The sequence below is a fragment of the Saccoglossus kowalevskii genome, chromosome 7 (genome assembly GCF_978046115.1).
Source record: "Saccoglossus kowalevskii chromosome 7, keSacKowa6.1, whole genome shotgun sequence".
Taxonomy (NCBI): domain Eukaryota; kingdom Metazoa; phylum Hemichordata; class Enteropneusta; family Harrimaniidae; genus Saccoglossus; species Saccoglossus kowalevskii.
In genome coordinates, this window is record NC_140647.1 from 14,485,421 (window position 1) to 14,506,371 (window position 20,951).

The 20,951-nt window shown below is 34.9% G+C and overlaps 2 protein-coding genes across 2 annotated transcripts in view; one reads left to right on the plus strand and one right to left on the minus strand.

The window, feature by feature from the left end:
* The first annotated feature begins 3,460 nt into the window (after window positions 1-3,460).
* LOC100371877 (uncharacterized) lies at window positions 3,461-11,855 on the plus strand. The gene is made up of 7 exons (XM_002736316.4): window positions 3,461-3,619; window positions 6,725-6,818; window positions 7,429-7,537; window positions 8,542-8,698; window positions 9,231-9,300; window positions 10,047-10,294; window positions 10,827-11,855. Exons 1-7 carry the CDS (start codon window positions 3,574-3,576, stop codon window positions 11,015-11,017), a joined length of 915 nt encoding a protein of 304 aa, XP_002736362.1. The 5' UTR covers window positions 3,461-3,573; the 3' UTR covers window positions 11,018-11,855.
* Window positions 11,856-12,643: 788 nt separating this feature from the next.
* The window catches only part of LOC100371728 (uncharacterized), a 29,410-nt gene continuing 21,102 nt past the window's right edge, over window positions 12,644-20,951 (minus strand). The window contains exons 5-7 of the mRNA XM_085501140.1: window positions 18,816-19,640; window positions 18,357-18,464; window positions 12,644-17,205 (exon numbers count right to left, since the gene is read on the minus strand). Coding sequence (XP_085357266.1) covers window positions 17,168-17,205; window positions 18,357-18,464; window positions 18,816-19,640 — 971 coding nt within the window. The 3' untranslated portion in view covers window positions 12,644-17,167. The remainder of the gene's footprint in view (window positions 17,206-18,356; window positions 18,465-18,815; window positions 19,641-20,951) is intronic.

Here is a 20,951-nt window from a genome sequence, read left to right on the forward strand (position 1 = left end):
CACCACTAATAGAGCAAATATGGTAAAATACATGTAGTTGATGACATAGATGTGCATAAATTGGAGGAAATACTGTAAAACCATTTATTTTCACCGATATTTAATTTCACTATTTTGATAGGTTTTAAGTTCACAAGTTTGGCAAAAAACAATTAGTTTTATTATTGTTTCACATGTTCATGTGGATATAGTTAATTTAGCGGATTTTACGTATCAGTGAAAATATGCAAAATTTAAAGCCATTAAATAATCAATCCATTACAGTCCTATAAAATACTTTATTTTTCGCTGAAAATACTTTTGGAGTGTTTTGTATGGAATTTATTTTCACTGATTTTTGACGAGTTGAATGTTAAATATAGGAAAAAAGGTATATTCGCTGGATTTTTAATTTTCACTGAATCATTCCTTCAGCGAAACAAGCAAAAATGAATTCCAAGCAAAAATAAAGTATTTTACAGTACATGACAATTTGTTCGTTTAAAACAGCCCATCTTTCACATAATATGTCATAAAACCACAAAAAAGATAGAAATGAACTCAGAGTGCCACTATAAGACAGAGAGTAGCAGCGACTTTTGCGAACTTATACCGTCAAATATATATTAAACAGTTTAGAATAAAGTGTTAACAAACTGATGAAGCAGAACTCATGGTTGAATGCTATACACATGTCAAAACTGTGGGAAGGAACAGCTGATGAAGAGATGACACGATTGATGAACAAGAATAAGCTCAAACAGAACTCGGTGAACAAGCTCAGATGTAGTACTCTAGATGCATCCTCCTGGGACATAACCACGTACATGTAGCTATGATACATGTATATACGCATTAAGAATCAGACTAAAATGTGTTATTTCTCACCTCAATTCAACTAACCAATCATCAAGCACGTCTACATTGTGTACATATTTCAAAGATCAGATCAGTTTTATTTAAACAGCTTGCCAAATAATGATTATACTACATATTCAATTGAACTGAATTTGTAATGTATCCTGTTAGAGAATAACATTGCCATTAAGTATTGCTTTTAATCTGTGAAAAATGAAGACGCAATTTAAAAACACTTGTTTACATAGCTATATTTAATAAACATATTATAATACATGTATTATTATATGCGTTTCCAATAGATTGAAGTTAGAAAGGTACTGAAATGAAATAAAGCTTTTGTTCATAAAAAATCAACAACATTATTAGAATTGACATCAGACATTTAAAGGAAAATAAATAACTATATTTTTTATTCAGACTTGGAAAAACAAATTTTTTTGTGTGTGCATAAATCCACAATCCAAATGATATATTGCAAAATATTAATTTTTGAATAAGCTTGTGTTCCATTTGTGATAACATTTACAAAAAGTGAACATTAAATTTTCTCCACATAACAATTCTAAGGCAATCCCTTCATTTACTTGATAACCTTGGGTGTTCAAGAAAGATGATTGGATTGCTTAGCAATATCTTTTACTGAATCTGGTTGCCTAGCAACATCTTATACTGAATCATCAAAAGCAATTTCAGAGAAATCACTCTGAATTTCAGTAAAATTCGCAAGCAAGATATTTGTCTCATCTCTGACTCAATGTGCATTATAATGATTATGAATAAACATTTCTATTTGAATGACAGTATACAACTGTAGCGTGAATTGGAAACAACTGTAAACCGCTTCAAAATCGTGACGAAATAATTCTTTCAAGCCAGACAAAATCAAGAAATTTTACAGAAGCATAAATTTCATTGGACATCTCCTGTAAGAATTAATTTCTATGCACACAAAAAAATACAGATAATGTAAACATCATACCACTAGTGTTTAATTATTATGGATCGTAGAGAAAAGCTCTATAATCGTTTATGTCTTTCAAAACTCGTGTGTCTGGTCAGTTCAGAAGGATAAATAATGAAGCATTCCATTTTAAAATTTTCTGCAAAAATTGTTCCTTAAACAACCTCAAATTATTAAATCATACAAATTTATATCAAAAGTATACTACGGGTACATTTCAGTGTTTTACAAACAATATTAGATCAAGAATGTTTCTAGAGTTACTACGGTATTCTACAGTAAATAAAAGCAGCAGACATTTTGTTTTTACAAAACCTGCCACAGAATTATCATTTCCACAGAACATTACTGATTGCTGTATTATTGTTGCTAAGAGATAAAGCAGTCATATTTCACATCATTGAGCAACCCCAGCATGCTGCCATATTAAAAACGGCCAATAAAAATAATAATTTATGAGACTGTGTTGTTGCTGTGTACATCAGACCAAAATATATACATTATGTCATAGATATTTAAAAAATTATTTAAGTACACAATTTTCTTTTGATAAGCCATTGTAAACATTGTTTATACTGCACTGATATGAGGTTATGAAATCACATTTTGCATTTTGATTTTTCAGCTGAAAATAGCAGCCAAATGTACCGGTAGCTGCAGGAAATGTATTCACCTGGCTTACAGAATATATGCAAAAATGATTAAGAAAGGATTTCTACTTAATAACTGAGTGAACATTTTTTGCTCATAAAAACATAATTTCAAAGCAATTTAATTCAGATTTAACACAGTTAAAACACAAACAATTTGATATAAAAACTATCAAAATACTAGGAATCCAATTATTCGAAATTCAGTCAGTCCTCAAAGACGTGCTTTTATTGAACTATAAATAGCCACATGAATGTCTTCAACTGGCTTCTTTAGAATTATAGGGCATTATTGGTAATAACATGGATCCTTTGTTAAAATCTTATTCTTCAAATTAATATAAATATTGTCATGTGAAGGCACAGGGAATGAATGTAATTGAAAAACCAAATGTAATTTTCTTCAGCATTCAATCAGAATCAGTTTCCTCTAGAGTCAATTGTAAAATATCAATCAACCGTTGGCAAAGAAAGCCAAACATTGTTTCCAGTGACAAAACGGTAAATCTAGTGAAAATCTTAAAAAGCAAGCCGTTAGGAAACAACACATCCATGAAAAAACTAAACCTCAAAATAGATTTAATGTCAATTGATAAAAAGCTTTTTCACAATAATTTCTTGGTATATTTCTTCATCCTAATTTATAATTATTGTAACATGTAAAAAAAAACGTTTATTCATGCATGTACGCCGACCCCTCCTAATTCAATCCCTGCCTCCCCTAAAAACAGTTATTGGTTAATCCCTTAAACATAATCACGTACCGGGATATTTAAAACCATTGCTTGGAAATGAGAAAATTTTCTAAAAACTTACGATTTAATCGAAGCTCTGGGGATCTACTATCCATGCTGTATCGGCTATACGCAGTAATAAATCCAATTCATTGCCGACATGCTGCTTCGAAAGTGTCAGAGCGAAGACACGCTCACTCATCTCGTCTGTTGACCTCGAGGGAGCAATTTAGGTCAAGGGTCAAAATACCACGATCTCGTGTGACTTGTTGATGAAGCGTTCGAGATTGAGAGTTTGGCATGACAACTGTTTTGAGATTCCTGACACCACGGTAGTTGATAATTTTGTTCATGCATGTAGCAGTTTTTGTGTTCATATTTTCCGGAAATGGCTGAAGGGGGCGGTGACGGTGAAGCTGAGTATGTAGAGGAAGGTAATGTACAGAAATTCAATTGGTATAAAAACTGTTGTTTACAAATTCGTAAATTATGGGCTTATGAATTCCTGTTTTACATGTTCCGTTTGTTTACTTCTTTGATGACGTTAATAATACTATTGCAACCATGCTGCAGCCTGGAAACTATACTGTTGTATTTACACCAACAAATAAATAAAACAGCCTTATAAAGTCGTCCTTACCTTGTCTGCTGTAATACTGAACTCGTTCGCTAAAATCAACAATCCCAAATACATAATAATATTAAATATGTATATCGCATCAATGGTTCCAGGCTACTTTAAATCAGCAAAAGTCTAAGACTACTATAAAACAGATTAGAAACGCCTTTTATAGGTGTGAATTGGGGATTACGCCCGTATGATGCGTGCCTTGGTAGACCTTGCTGGGAGTGAATCATGTCATCAATCATGCTATCAGCGTTCATAGCCAAAATCTTATGGTTGTTGTTCACCAATGGAAATTCTTTCACCGCGTCTTATCGTTCTGAAACGCGATCTATGGGAGTGTACCCAAAATACGTCAGCTGTGAGACTTGTGTGTGATTAGTGATATTACACTGTCTGCGAGAAAGACTGTCAAATCTGTGTGTTTTGTTTACATCCATTTTGTAGGAGTTTGAGCTGGCCAACATGTTTCTACTGACCAGAATTCTATAACATACATGTACATGTGGTTTCAATTTTCTTGGTAAAATTTACCCAAATGCTAACATTGTCAATTTTTAGTGTAGTTTAGTTTATTTTATCTTTATTTTTATTTGTATTGTTATATGACCATAGAACAACTTACTATAGTTTGTTTTAGTGTTGAATAAATAAATAAATAAATTAGTGGTATGAGACCTGAATTAACACATGTTAACCTGAGTATTTAGCAAGAAAAACGAACAATGATCCAACTTCCGCAAGTCTCAGAAGTATTGGGGCAGCCAATTTGCAAACTCACTAGCGGATTGGCTAATCGCTTGGGTTTTGACTAAACAGTTGGCTTTCGAATCTCGCTGGCGCTGACTCGTGGTCGCGTCCACTCTATGCGAGTCTTTATTGCATTAGGGAACATAGAATGCTTTTATGTAGCCTGGTACATGTCTGGATTCCCCTGAATGATTTGCTTTGCAAGGCATGATCATGTGAAAATACATGTAGTTTCCCTGATCAGCCTGAGAATAGCCACAGTCAGCTGGCGTACAAGTGATAATATGATAAATGCGATTAATCCACCGATATTTACTATATGGGGGTAGCCAACTAATTACTTGAACACTGATTGAAACTAAATAAAGAGACAAGTTGAGAAACAGTTTCCTACAAATCAGGGAGAAAATGAATTTAACAATGCGGTAACATTAAACCAACCGCTAATAAAATTTGACTTCATTCATTGTTTTTGTATGGACAACCCCTTGTATACGAACACCTCATTACACAAAGAAAATAGAACACTTTCCCTGCTGTATTTGAAAACGAAATCACCATCCAACTAAAGTATGACAACCGTCCCCTACTGTTATATAGATTCACCCAGAGTGAGCCACGGGACGGCGCCAGCGAAATTCAAAAACCAGCCATTCAGTCAAAACCAAAGCAGTTAGCCAACTCGCTAGTGAGTTTGCAAATTGGCTGCCCCAATACTTCTGAGACTTGCTGTACAGTGTAATACTACTCCCTGTGTACATCTTGCATGATATCTGATGAAATAATAAAGGGCATTGCGTTATTATGTTATAGTTGCATTGACCAAACGAAAATCCGCATTGCTAGTCTGTTCTATAGTAGTCTGAGATTATGGTAAAACACTACCATAGTTCATATGGCAATGAGTTATTGACTTGTATTGCTGTTTGAATATGTTATATAAAGGTTTATATTATAATAATGTATACCTTACATGTCTTAGTGTAAGTGATGTACAGTGAAAGATAGAAAACTGCTACTTATTTATCAGCTTTCATTCAAATTCAAATATTTACAGCAAGCACCAGAATACTGATCGTGAAATCACTATCTCCCTACCAATATCCCTTGGAACAATTGCAATATAAGCCCTAATAGTAGTAAAGTTACCAGCAGTGTTTGTGTGATAATAATAATAATAATGTTTTTTGCTTCTTTAGTAATAACATTTCTATCAGTGTACAGCAATAAAGTGTAATATAAAATAAAATATATATTAGTTATGACTTCAGCGCTTACAATCGAAACAATTTGACACTCCTGGACACAACCATTTTAAACAGAGGAATATCATATGCAATATACACTTTGTTTTAAATTTTCCATTTTAATACCCACATAACATGTACATGGGTAAATGGTACCATACATGTTGGCTACATGCTGTTTGAATGGTCTCATCCATATTCAAACCTCATGGCGGCACATGTATCAACATAATAAGTAAGGACGGCAAACTAATCAATCTGAGTACCAGCATGACTGCTCCATCTATTCGATAGACCCATATGTGAGCTTTGCTAAGATATGGTAGGATTCTAGTAATGACGATTACAAGTTTAAGATGACTGATGTATTACAAATAGGATTACAAACTAGAGAAAAAAAACTCAGATTCAAACATGTATGAGTGTACTTCATTTTAGGATGGACTAATTTAAGTTTGAAACATTGTAAAGAAAGGGTACCCTACCGTAGTTCTAAACAGTTGCACATACTATGGAATCAGGTACACTATAAATATTTATAAACTAAAACAACAGTTACACAAATGTATGAGCACATATAGTGAAGAAGTGACTACTGGTACTTCACAAAATAAAGAGTGGCGCATGCTTAGCCATAACAGTTTTTAAATTTGAATGTAACTGATTGTAAATGAACAGTTGGGTTTTTTTAATTTTTATAATTATGTTCACATGTACAATTCAATCATTCTCCACATTCTTACTGTTTCAGTCCATGCTTTCAATGCCTGGTATAATGACGGTCCAACGTTATCAATTTCCAAGGTTTCAGGATGCAGACATCATTACACCGATTATTTCTTCCAGTCTATAATTTGTAATTGCAAATTTTTTGGATGATTGCATTGTATTTTTAATTTAATTTTTTATTTATATAGAAACAATGAAGAAACCTGAAAAAATTTCCCTATCCATGATAGCAAGGAGAAATTTACCACACCTAGAGGTCTCGAGTGGATCACAAGATAAATTGTAAGTAAAAAGTTGTTGACATTTATTTTTATTAGCTGTCTCTTGCTCTGGTCTTGCCCAAAAATTATTCATATACACACAAGATTGTATGAAAGGTCACAATTTTGTTTGGTTTTTTTGGTGGCCTCTATAAAACAACTACAAGTTGATTTATGATAAATAAACACAATGCAAATACCTTGATCTAGGCAGTACTGTGAGGGGACACAAGTCAAACAATGGCATATTTACCGCTGCTTTTATTTGTTAACCACCAGATGCCACAAGGAGACCAGGGTTTTATTACACGAGAAGCCAGGGATTGAGGCACAGTGACTTCAATGAAATTCCATCCTCATAAACGCCCTCCCTTATTTCATCAAATCGTGAATGTTACTAGCTTTGAAAAGTTGAACGGTTTATAATATTGTTGGTGAACCAATAACTATCACTATCAATGGACAGAAATCTTTTGTGAAAAAATTCACGACAGAGTTTTGAACATAGATCATGACTATAGGCTAAACTAAACCATAGCTATATGGGACATTCATTCAATTAGCCTTCAAGGCCTGTATGCAGGTTATGTGCGATTCTAATAATGCCTAAATGTATTATTTGTCTTTTTTAGAATTCAAAGTTTAATGAAGCTGACCCATATTCGATTAGACAGAGAAAATATTGATGAGATTGACAATTTAGAAATGTTAGGACCAGTGACAAACCTCTACTTACAACATGTAAGTGGATATTACGTGCAGCGGGGAACATAATATCATGCATGCATTTACACTGTAAGCATATAGCCTGATTACCTTTCTTCATTTTGTAGATTCTCTACTACAACAGTCTTGAACTGTTGCCTTTTACTCATTAGCCATCTACCGGTAAATTTATTCCAATGATACAAAGAATCTTTTCATTGCTGTAACCAGGCTAAGAAACTTGTATAATGTTACACAAGGGATTAAAATTACATTGCTACCACATCTTTTCATACGTATGTTATAATTTCATGTTTTTCGTAAGATTGCCTGTGCCAAGGCATCAACCAAAGCATAAACAACATGAGAAATCAAATGGTCATGCTATTTTGTGCCCATATTTTCTCATTAGCACATATGAAAATCATAATGTTGAGAAAAACAAAACAGCAACATTGACAGCTAAGTTGCACACTGGTTTGTTATACGTGTCTCAAGATCATTACATGATTCAAACCACTGTATGAATGTGCATCTTTTGGCTGAATGTACCCATTTATAAGCATTAAACACACCATCAACTGTGTGTAACAATTTCATATACTGTATTAGTACATGATACAAATTTATACGATTGAATGATATAAATTGAAAGGCAATCACGTCATGATCTTCTGTTTATATTTAATGTGTCCGAGTTTGACATCTCCTTCTGAGGTTGGTTTGACCATGGACATACTACTTGTTAGTACATCCATGGTTTGACCCAACCTGTGTAACCAGGCATGCATAGCAAACAAGTCAGTAACTTAGCTAGCAATGCTGCTGTTTTGGTGTTCGGAACAATATGGCAGTGACAGTAAGCTGTATTTTGGTTGTGCTTTATAGAGGAGTAGTGAAACCTTGCAATACCCATAATATATTGGTCAAATGAGTTAAGATTATGGCGCCACCTAGTGTTGACATTGGTAAATTTTTGATGGTACATATAGACTGTGTGAAATAAATTAATTGTGAATATATTATTTTTATTTTTACAGAATATAATATCCAGGATTGAAAATTTGGAGTCCTTACACCAATTGAGGTTTTTGACGTTGGCGGCCAATAATATTTCAAGAATTGAAAACTTGAATGTTGTGGCAGAGCTTAAGCTTCTAGACCTTTCAGAAAATGCTATCGAAGACTTTGATCCAGGTGTGATGTTATCACTAGTTTCTGAAAACATTAACTACTGCTTTACCTACAATGTCTGAATTAAATTTGTAGAGTTCTCATTATTTCCAACATTAGTGTACACTTAGATGGCAGGCAGTGCACATACATGTAGTATCAATTTAATTTGTCTTGTTTTTTTCTATTTTGAATTTGACAATCAAATTTTCATATTTCTTCAAAATATTGACAAATATAGGGTCCAATAATAATTTTGCCAAGACATGGGGGCAATAATGAACCAATGTATCATAGTTTAGTTTTAAAACAATCCAGTATATGAAAGAAAAAAATGAAAAAAAATCCATGATGTTGATGCAGTGTTCCCTCCTTTTCCCATTTGGCGAGTGGCAAAAATTCCGAATCGTTTACTCAATTCTACAATTTGTGCTTCTAAGTCGTTCTTAATTTTGATTAATCACAGATGGATTATTGATACTATGATATACATTTATCAGTCATCTCAAACATAGCTTTTACACTTATTTAATTTCTTTTCATTTTACATTGACAGCGGAGCTACCTCAGAAGCTGATCATACTCAATTTAAAAGACAATCCATGTACAAAGTTACCTGGATACAGGTGAGGATCACTTAAAACTGTGTTTGTTTTATTAGAAGCATTTATTGTATGCCATAGGTACACCTCTATTATTTGCATATTGAAGTGAATATGTTACTAATAGCCAAAATGTGGGTTTCCACATGTAAACATAGTATAACTATTGTAGTTTTTCTTGTGGTTAAACTACTGTACCTATCTCATAATGAATACTTGAATTAATGCATAGGCAATTTCCTGAATATGTTATAGTGTAAGTGCACTTTTGAATCATGACAACATTACTTTTTCATTGTTATTGTATTAAAAATTTTTGTTTGAAACTGTAAGATGAATACAGGTACATCATTACTGCCCATTTCCTGTGCAATCAAGGAAAAAAACAAAAGTATAGAAGAATAAAATTACCGGTACATTAAATCTGTACTAGAAGTGGCATCCATTCCTTTTGAACAATTGAGAACCAAAATTTCACCTATTCTCATATGTGCAGTTGCTCTAATAGAAGCTGCATTGCTTCTGTTGCATTCTACCATTTTAATAAAAACCGTGGATTTTACAGTAGTATATTTTTTAACCTAGACATAGTTTCAAAACATATGACTGACGAAGTAATGAATACACATCTGGTACCCTGGTCATGTTCTATGCTCCTTTGCGAGTCTGCTTGATTATTTCTTCTTACGTTTTCTGATAAATTTTTTATCATATTTTATTTTACTACAGAAAATTACTTTTACATTTGCGCTTGCCTTATATTTTCACAGAGTCAAAGTTATCCAGCATTTAGCTAATTTGAAACAACTTGACAACGTGAATGTGACAAAGTATGAACGAAGAGATGCAGGATGTGTTGTATCTGACAGTGAAGAGGAGGAAGAGGAAGAAGAAGATGAGGATGAGGAGGGAGAAGACGATGACAGTGATGAAGGCGTCATAGCAGATGGTGGTGACTGGGGTGAAATCTTAGATCAAGGAAAACATTTAAAAAACAGAGCACTTGATAATATTGAAGGTAATCCATAAATAAGATATTAGTATTCTTCAAAGTAGAGGTGTCGAAAATCTTGCTTGAATACCTGACTCTCTGGCGTACAGAATTTAAATAAAAAACATTGATTTGAAACTCCTTTTTTTCTGGGCCTTACAAAAAGAGTGCATTATAGTAGTAAGTAATTGTCATACTAGTATGAATGGGAAAGAGTTCTTTTTGTATGCCCTATCTTAACACTAACACTACACTTAACCCTACCCTCCAATGGACGCTTCCCAATTTAAAAATTATATGACCCTCCTAAGGACACCTATCTAGAGGGGCATATACAATTGAATTTGGGGTATGTGTTAGAGTTTGGATTAGGGGTGGGGTACAATAAGAAATCTTTCCTATGGCAGTTACAATAAAACACTTTAAAAAAATCAATGCCATTTTATGATTAATTTAACTCAATACATGAATTATTTAAACAAAATCTTAATATTTATCTGAAAACTGAAATAATATTTACTATAAAGACACATTTTACGGGAATTTCTTTTTTTAACAGATGTGTTCAATATATCAACACGACTGATCCAGCAATCTCGGCAACGTCTTCAAAAATACATGAAAGATCATGCAAGTAGAGAAGATGAACTAGACGATGTGCGAACACAGTCCAGACTTGCTGATGAAAAGATGACTGCGAGAGAGAATGAATTCAGACTTAGTGTTGGGTCTACACCAACACCCAGGTAGCCTGCCAGGCATATGTTGTGGAAAAAAACATGTTGATTCTGGATGTCTCTAAAATTAATGGTTCACTCAAGTAAAATGAAAACTGTGTACAAGCCAGAAAAACCAAGTAGAGTCAGTCTGTCCAGCTATCTGTCCGTCCAACCTGTTAAACTTTCGATTGAGACTGCTCTATCACAAGACCTTGGAACTATTAAAGTATTAACCTTGAGGGCAAGTTTTCTGGTGCAAAGATTCTCATAAATAATATGGGTTTTTCCATCAGTGGAGCATCATGTTATATCATATAGCCAAGACTTGATTGGCATTTCAGGTATACTTCATTTGTATGGCCCCAAAATGTCATGAACTAAAAAACATGCGAATGTCTATCGTACATTTATGTACATTTCTCAAAATAACTAACATGTGAAATGCTGAACTATAAAAGGAATTCACCTTTTCACATTTAGAATATGATTTCTTGTCTGTCAATGTGCACTGGACTACAAGTAGTTTGCTCTTCTATATATATTTTCGACTTTCCATACAATATAAAAAAAAGGACCACAAGCTCGGTCTTGCAGTGTATTTCACCTAAGACACACATATTAAATATTAAAAGTACATTTTCCGACTGGCAAAAGCCACATATTTCTTGTACAAGTTTTCAGATGAGCTGCTATCAGAATACAAATATTCAGATGTCAGGCCATGTGGACCAATGAACAACAAGAGTATTCAAATGTTGTTTTGTACTATAACACTTTAGACTTCGTCAGGTCTGCATATTGGCTTTTACTGTATTTTCTATAAAGATTATACCGGTATATTCTCTGTGAATAAAGGAGTTTTCAAAAAGCTTTGGTTTCTGATTTGCAGTTTTCATCTCCCTTCCATAGAACATTGCCAGCAGTAGTTTCGACTTGGCACTTTAAATACTAAAATTCTTGGATACCACTATTTTCAAATGGTTGATAGATTTGGATTCAAAATTAAGCCAGATTTTGAGCAAAAGAATTTAATATAAATGGTGAATTATCTTGAGGCTTTGTCTAATTTTATGTGTCAATTCAGATTATAGTGTATTAGATGTCTGGTATCTTTTTTTTTTCTACTGTCCTATCATGTGATTGATTTCACCAAAATGACTTTGATTGTATAATACTTTATTTTTGCTATTTTCGTTGAAGGAATGATTCAGTGAAAATAAAATCCAGCTAATATACATTTTATATTTTACATTAAACTTGTTAAAAATCAGTGAAAATGAATTCCATACAAAACGCCCAAACAGCAAAAATTAATTCCAGCTAAAATATTTTACAGTATGTGACATTAGCCACCTGTTGGGTCACTTTGTTGTACAATTGTGTCTAAATCAATATTTTGTTTATTTTAAACAAAAAATTGTTCAAAATCACAGCTATTGCAGTTTTAATCAAAAATATACAAATTCGTTTCAATTTGAGCAGGAATTGCTATTAATATTCAACACAAGTTGATCAGTTTATTTCAGCACTTTAGGAATGGTCTCAGATTGCCACACAATAGACTGTACGAGAAATTGTATCTGTAGCCATGATCAAACCCAGTGTAGATAGAAATTTTGAATACCATACAGAAAAAAAATATACTCAGATGAAAAAGTGTATTTATCAACTTTTATTAATTTGGCAATGAGTTTGCCCCCAAATCTTGTCAAAACAACAGTTCTTTAACTACAGAATTACAACAGTTCATTTGTTCTACTGGTTGATAACAAAATTTTCAGATTATAAACCTTGTGTTGTACATGTTCAGTTTTCACATAAAAATGATGACTGTCTTCCTTGTTCTGCCACCAGGTGGTGCTATAACCTATTACTGCATCACTTGAAAGAGCACTCTCATACAAAATATACTGTGTTTAATTTGTAATAGCCAATTTAGCACCCTGTATTTAAATGTGGATTTAAATAAAGATTTTATTATAGAGCAAATTTTTTTTTTTTTAAACAGCAGACATGTACACAAGGTTGAATTGTAAAGTTTTACAGTGTAAATGCATCATGACGATCACATGAAATTCAGGGATATCATCTGTATAAATACAAATCTCCAAGGAAGTGCAATTAATTGCAATATTATGGTAGAATTGGTGACCATGGTGAAGTCGTACCGAGCATCATTGTTCCATGCCTTAAACTAAGCTCAACCCCCCAAGATATATGTCCCATTATCTTAAACATCTTGACTATCAAAATGCACATATTTTCAAAACAGTCCAGGGGGCAATTGGATTCTATAACGAATTCATATCAGCACATAAACACACACAGATATGATGATACAGTGCTTCCAATGTAATACACTCAAAGTCTTGCAGTTGAGTGGCAGCATATATACAAGGCAGAAATTGATACGTTGAAAAAAAATGAACAAGCTGCTTTGATTGGTCTGACAATCTTGTAAGTGGATTCGCATTGACTGGAGTCTTGAGGTCACATCAAATACCACTTGCGGCAACCACAGATATGAACAATTCATTTAAGCCTTACCTTCTTCAATTTAACCAATCTAGTCAATAAACCACGCAACATTACACTCTCCTTTTATATATTTTTTAAATGCCCCTAACTTTAAAATAGTTGATTTTAATTGATACCATCAATTTGAAAGTTATAACATTTCATTAGCACTGAATATCTATTCTTGCAAATATGGATATTAAATATCTACGCTTTTATTGACGGATTATTATTTTGATTGTCATGGGCCAGAAATGACAAACTGTAATAAAACTGACAAAAAGAAAAAAAAAAGAGACAAGAAACATTACACTGGTAATGTACATGTAATGTATTGGTCAGTAAAAGTGATTTCTGATTTTAAATGATAATAACTCATTGGTGTCTTTCAGTTCCCGAAATAATTAATAATCAAATTCTGATCAATATAGATACAACATTATAAGAATATTTTACACAGAAAACAGTGACATGCTGTTTTTCAGCGCATACTGAAAGTTTTATGGTAAACTCACAAATACAAATGTTAGCTGTACAGAAAAGAACTGTTAAACATTTTTGAAAATTGCATTTTGTTATCTAAAAGATTTGTAAATATGCTAACTTGTGGAAGACACACACACACACACACACAAAAAATGCGAGTTGGGGATGGGAGGGGGGGGTATGTTGGTATAGCTACATGTAGGTTCTGGAACAATGCATCAAATATTAATTTGTTATTATGTAAAACAACTTTATTCTTGCAAAAGACAACGTCACAAGATTTCATTGCACTCCTTGAATCACAGTTACTTTCCTCGCAGCCACTGTCAAATTGCAAAAAAGCAGATTTCGAGCAGTAACACTTTAATATGGGAGAGTTTCACATCACCTTATCTGAAACTACTCCAATCACCTCAAAAGTAAAGAGAATTTACACACTTCCTCAACCAGAGAACATGGTCTACCATTCAAAAAGATATAGCATACTTGCTATCAGCGCTAAACCAACACAAAAAATATGATGGTATGCTGCTACATACAATCCTAATGGTTTGTGTCACATATGCATGCTGTGTTGTTCTTAAGAACACAGTGTACGACATGCATTAGAACTGGAAATGCAAAACAATGAATACAAGGTTTATCCACACACCACCAAACAATGCCCACCCTAAGGTATTTTTTGGGACCCAAGAAATAGAATGTTTCATCATAAAATCGTGTACAGTGAATATACACCCCCACACCAGATATTGTACATGTTTTAATCATTTCAAATATTGCTTTAAAACTGTAAGTACCAGATTCCACAAAATTGTTGTTAGTTTTTAGTGAAAAAAAGTACAATCAAAACAAACTACAAAATTATCATTTTATAAAATGCATCTTTAACCAAAACAAAAAAACAAAACAATTGATACGTCTATTTATACAGAAAATTTAACCATCCAAAAGTCATCTGTACAACCATGAAAAATTGCTTATAAAATGAAAAATGCCAGAGAAAGCATCACAATTAATTTCAAGTCTAGCCTTCCATCACCTAGTACACCACAAAGCACTGCTGGGTTGAATGACAGTTTCTCTCAGTTCACAAGTGTAACAGAATCCCACCATTGTCACCAGTAAAAGATGCAACAGCAACCTACCACTGCAACCAGTAGAAGATGCAACAGCAACCTACCACTGCAACCAGTAGAAGATGCAACAGAAACCTACCACTGCAACCAGTAGAAGATGCAACAGAAACCTACCACTGCAACCAGTAGAAGATGCAACAGCAACCTACCAATGCCACCAGTAGAAGATGCAACAGAAACCTACCAATGCCACCGGTAGAAGATGCAACAGCAACCTACCAATGCTACCAGTAGAAGATGCAACCGCAACCTACCAATGCCACCAGTAGAAGATGCAACAGCAACCTACCAATGCCACCGGTAGAAGATGTAACAGCAACCTACCAATGCCACCAGTAGAAGATGCAACAGCAACCTACCAATGCCACCAGTAGAAGATGCAACAGCAACCTACCAATGCCACCAGTAGAAGATGCAACAGCAATCTACCAATGCCACCAGTAGAAGATGCAACAGCAACCTACCAATGCCACCAGTAGAAGATGCAACAGCAACCTACCAATGCCACCAGTAGAAGATGCAACAGCAACCTACCAATGCCACCAGTGGAAGATGCAACAGCAATCTACCAATGCCACCAGTAGAAGATGCAACAGCAACCTACCAATGCCACCGGTAGAAGATGTAACAGCAACCTACCAATGCCACCAGTAGAAGATGCAACAGCAACCTACCAATGCCACCAGTAGAAGATGCAACAGCAACCTACCAATGCCACCGGTAGAAGATGTAACAGCAACCTACCAATGCCACCAGCAGAAGATGCAACAGCAACCTACCAATGCCACCAGTAGAAGATGCAACCGCAACCTACCACTGCCACCAGTGGAAGATGCAACAGCAAACTACCACTGCAACCAGTGGAAGATGCAACAGCAATCTACCACTGCCACCAGTAGAAGATGTAACAGCAACCTACCAATGCCACCGGTAGAAGATGTAACAGCAACCTACCAATGCCACCAGTAGAAGATGCAACAACAACCTACCAATGCCACCAGTAGAAGATGTAACAGCAACCTACCAATGCCACCGGTAGAAGATGTAACAGCAACCTACCAATGCCACCAGTAGAAGATGCAACAGCAACCTACCAATGCCACCAGTAGAAGATGCAACAGCAACCTACCAATGCCACCGGTAGAAGATGTAACAGCAACCTACCAATGCCACCAGCAGAAGATGCAACAGCAACCTACCAATGCCACCAGTAGAAGATGCAACCGCAACCTACCACTGCCACCAGTGGAAGATGCAACAGCAAACTACCACTGCAACCAGTGGAAGATGCAACAGCAATCTACCACTGCCACCAGTAGAAGATGCAACAGCAACCTACCACTGCCACCAGTGGAAGATGCAACAGCAAACTACCACTGCAACCAGTAGAAGATGCAACAGCAACCTACCACTGCCACCAGTAGAAGATGCAACAGCAACCTACCACTGCCACCAGTGGAAGATGCAACAGCAAACTACCACTGCAACCAGTGTAATATGTATTATTCTGTTAATAAATATAATTTTTGACATTGAATGCCAAAATAAAAACTACTGGGATAGACTTGAATAAAATAATCATGATACTGTCTGTAGCATAATTACTACACATTAAAATTATAATTATTTCTCATCTTGTTTTAGTGATCAGGACAATCAAATTACATTCACTTTATACTATGTTTTGTCATATCACAATATCAAATCAACATTGATTAGTTCTTGCAGTGAAGGCACCTTGGAGTCGATTCAATTTTTTTTTTTAACTTATTAATATGTTTTCCTATTTATCTTTTTTATAACAAGAGCGCTTCTTCTGTATCTATTTTAAATCATTTGCTTGTCTCTGATAGTAGTTTTCATGGTTTAATTCTGTAAATTACTTGCAGTTGCTGCAGTCTTGGATATGTTATACAGAGAGAAATGTCTTAATGCTATTCAGGTGGATATCCATATTTATACGCAATGGTTTCAGAGAAGTTTTCTGCATGAGATAACCAGTCAATGAATAATACCGGTAGTAGATAATGTTAATTCCATCAGGATCCAGGCGGTGCTGGTGGCGGCCCTCTAGTCGCTGTTGACAGAATAGATATTACATATGAATCGTCTAGTTAATGTAAAGTTCATATGACAAATCCTATGAAAGTTTTTGACTAACTCATCTCCTACCTAAAATGTTTATTTTACTTTTTTTTTCTAAGTTGGACATTTTCATAGAACTCAAAATGCCCTAAAAGTCAACACTTGTACATAAAATAAAAAAATCCATGCATGGCATGTTAGTTATCAAATTTAAGATATATAGTTTTGTTTATAGTAATATAGTTGTAACATAAACATGTCAGAGATATGGATCCAGAAGCTGTTGCTTAACTATGATGATTTTTTCACACTAAAATAATTGACATTCAGTCATCTTGTATCTGATCATCAAACAAGTACTTGTCCATATTGAGAGGTATTGCTTTATTATTAAACAAAATGGCCGCCAGTCGTCAATTTTAAATAAAATCTAAAACTAAATGATGTGCATCAAGGTCTTGATTTCAATGATGTTTCAGCACAAAAATTGTAACAGATGACACAGCTACCCTACATTTTCTGTCTATACTGTTCAGACCAAATCTGTGATTTTCAATCAGGATGGTTTCAAATTTAATCCATATTTGGAGGAGCACCAAAGTTATTGGTCTGGTGAACTAGTAGGTTTTTCTGGTTGGCTTTAAACTCTAGCTAGAGGGTTTACAAGATGGCAACAAGTTCAAGTAAACAAAACAAGCAACTAGTTTAATAGCCGGTATAGTCCTGGTGTTTGATGCAGTTTTGATTATTAATACCAATGCAATCAGACTTACAGTTTTGGAGAAGATGCATCTTTTTGACGAAAAATGAAATAAAAATTCAGTAAATTTGCTGTGAAATGAACAAAGCAATTAAAGAAAGGAAGAAGTTCTTAAAAACCCCCTCACCTCTAACTGAACCCTCACCCTAAACACTCCAGCCCCCCTCTTCCCCAGTGTAATTCAATATGCAAATAACCTCAAAATAACTATAAGTGACCTGAATTATACCCAAGGTACTTGTGTGGTATATCTGAAACTATCTGAAAAAGAAGTTGAAAAAGCAGCTTGCAGTGGATGATGATGAAAGACTTAGGCATCTACAAAAAGGCAGAAAAAACAAACATAAGGTAGAAAGAGAAGTAGAACTATAAACTACACTTACACTGTCTGACTGCTTTGCTTGGGTAAGTCTTTGTGGATTGTGTAAACCTTTCTGGTTGCGGAAATTCAGATTCATTTCTAAATTTAAACCTAGTAGAGAAATCATCCCCTGCAAATAAAAAAAACATAATTTCACGACAAAGCATGATGGGAGAATCATATTGGGTCAAATGTCATGATCACACTAATGTTTTGGGACTACTTTTTTTCATCATTTAGAGTACATACTTTTGTAATGTACTATATAATGTTACCTGATTACCCAAGTGTATTGATTGTCAATTGTAAAACACTCGCTGGTTTCTTTGATGTTTCGTGTAAGTCATCACATCACACATAATTTAAATATACCATACTTGAAATGTAGAATTAGTTTCTAGACTCCCAAAAGATCCAATTTTGTAACACAAAGAATAGCAGCTTTAGCACTTGTATGGCACTTTTGTGACTTGCATCTTACCTGGTACACCAACTGGAAAACTTGGTGTGGTTTTGCCAACAAGGGAGTTTCTCTTGGCATCTCGACTTGGTGGAGGTGGCGGAGGCGGTAAACTTGGTGCGCGACTTGGTGGTGGTGGTGGTGGTCGATCCCTAGTAGGAGGGGGAGGAGGAGGTCCAGCGTTTCCAGTTGGGCCCCTTACAGGGGTGGGGGGAAGTGGCCTTGGTACAGGTGCTGCTGGTCGTTGGGGTGGAGCAGCAGTGGGTCTTGATGGGGGAGGTGGTGGTGGCACGTTCGTGGACCTGGACATGCCACCATGTGGAGAAGGTGGAGGAGGCGGCCTGTCTGTCTTGATAGAAGATGTCCGTTTTGGTGGTCCACCACCAGGAAGGGGAGGGGGTTGTGATCCTCTTAATGATGCTACTGACCTCCCTGTAGATGGTGGTGGCGGTGGACCCGCTGAAGGGGGCCTGTAACCTGGCGTAGTAGGAAGAGGCCTGTTTGATGATGCTGATGATGGCTTTGTTTGTTGCAAAGGTGGTGGTGGTGGTGGACCACTGCCAGCACCACTGTTCATATAACTTGGCTTAGTGTTCTGAGAGGGTGGTGGCGGAGGCTGATTCCCATGTTGACTGAGTCTATTAACAGGTTTGTTACTTTGTGGTGGCGGCGATGGCACATTTTTGTTTTTAGAATCCCAACTATTAGCAACTTTTGTGGTACTATGGTTATTGTAATTGGATGAATATCCTGGTTTATTTTGAGGTGGTGGAGGCGGTGGACCACTACTCACATTATTATTATACCTATTATATAACCCAGGGTTACCTGGGGGCCGTGGTGGATCTGTTGAGGAAATAAACAGCAATTTAATGTACAATATATATAGAAATATATACATCAAATCTCATAAAGACAAATAAAGTGCTCCTAAAACAGCAATCAGGATTTGAACGAAGATCTTGTTTGGAAAGAAACCATTATACTTAACCCTTCATATATCATTGTATACATATAGATTACTGTCAAACCATTAAAGCGAAGGAGTCGTCACCTGCGCATGCGTCAGATGGCCATAGCGTGTCGTTGTTTACAAACAAGCGTCTACCCATGAGTCTTTTCATTTTCAGTGCGTGTTGTTATCGTAGCTTGGGACTCAATTCCCGTGCGTGCGCAGGTGATGACCCTCCCGATTTAATTATTCACTGGGTTTTAATTTCACTATTTACGTTGCGAATGAATTGGAAATCATTGTTATCGTTGAGATTCATAAACTGAAAAACCCAGTGGACATATCAAAACAGTGAAATTAGATGTCAGAGAAAATAAATGATTTCACGGTAATATTTATCATGCCATCAAGTATTAAAGAAAATATCACACGGTAGTATGAATGTAGTCCTGATACCTTTTTCACCAGTTTCTTTAATACACATTTGTAGATGAAAACTGAGACCAAGTGTTGATCAAAGAGCTGTTTTCAATAAATTAAAAGAACACCACATTCCACATTGTGTGTACTTTACACACACACAAGAATACATTACAGGTGTGACATGCTAGTATCAATATAAGGAAATACGTTATACACAAGCACTACACAGATAAATGGATAGAAAAAAGTACAAAGCAGACAGGAATAACAGGGGGAATAAAACATGAAATCTGCGTATATTTATGCACATAAACTAATGACTACAGAGGGGTACCATACTGTCTCCATTTGAAAGGCAGTGTTATTTAAAATTAGAACTATTTCCTTGACTGAATGAAAATTGAATGCATATACATTGCATCTTTATAATCACTTAGAAAGTCGTCCAGTCAATACTTGAGGTGAGAGATAATTAAATCAAGAATTATTTATAATTAGAAGTCTATTAGCTGTGTAGCCCTAACCCTAAAACAAAGAAAATGTCATGAATTGATCAAAGCTGAGAATGAATTACGATTGATAATAGCATTTTTAACCAATAATGGCAAATTATATTGACTGAAATTAGAGTATTGAAGTTATCATCCAAAAATAAACAAATCCAACAGAAGTCAACCCAAGTAAAATATGAAAGAAAATGCGTAAAATAAAGAACTGGAAAATATCAGAATACCAAAAAAGACAAATAATACTGTATTTATTATAATTAAAAAATAAAACTA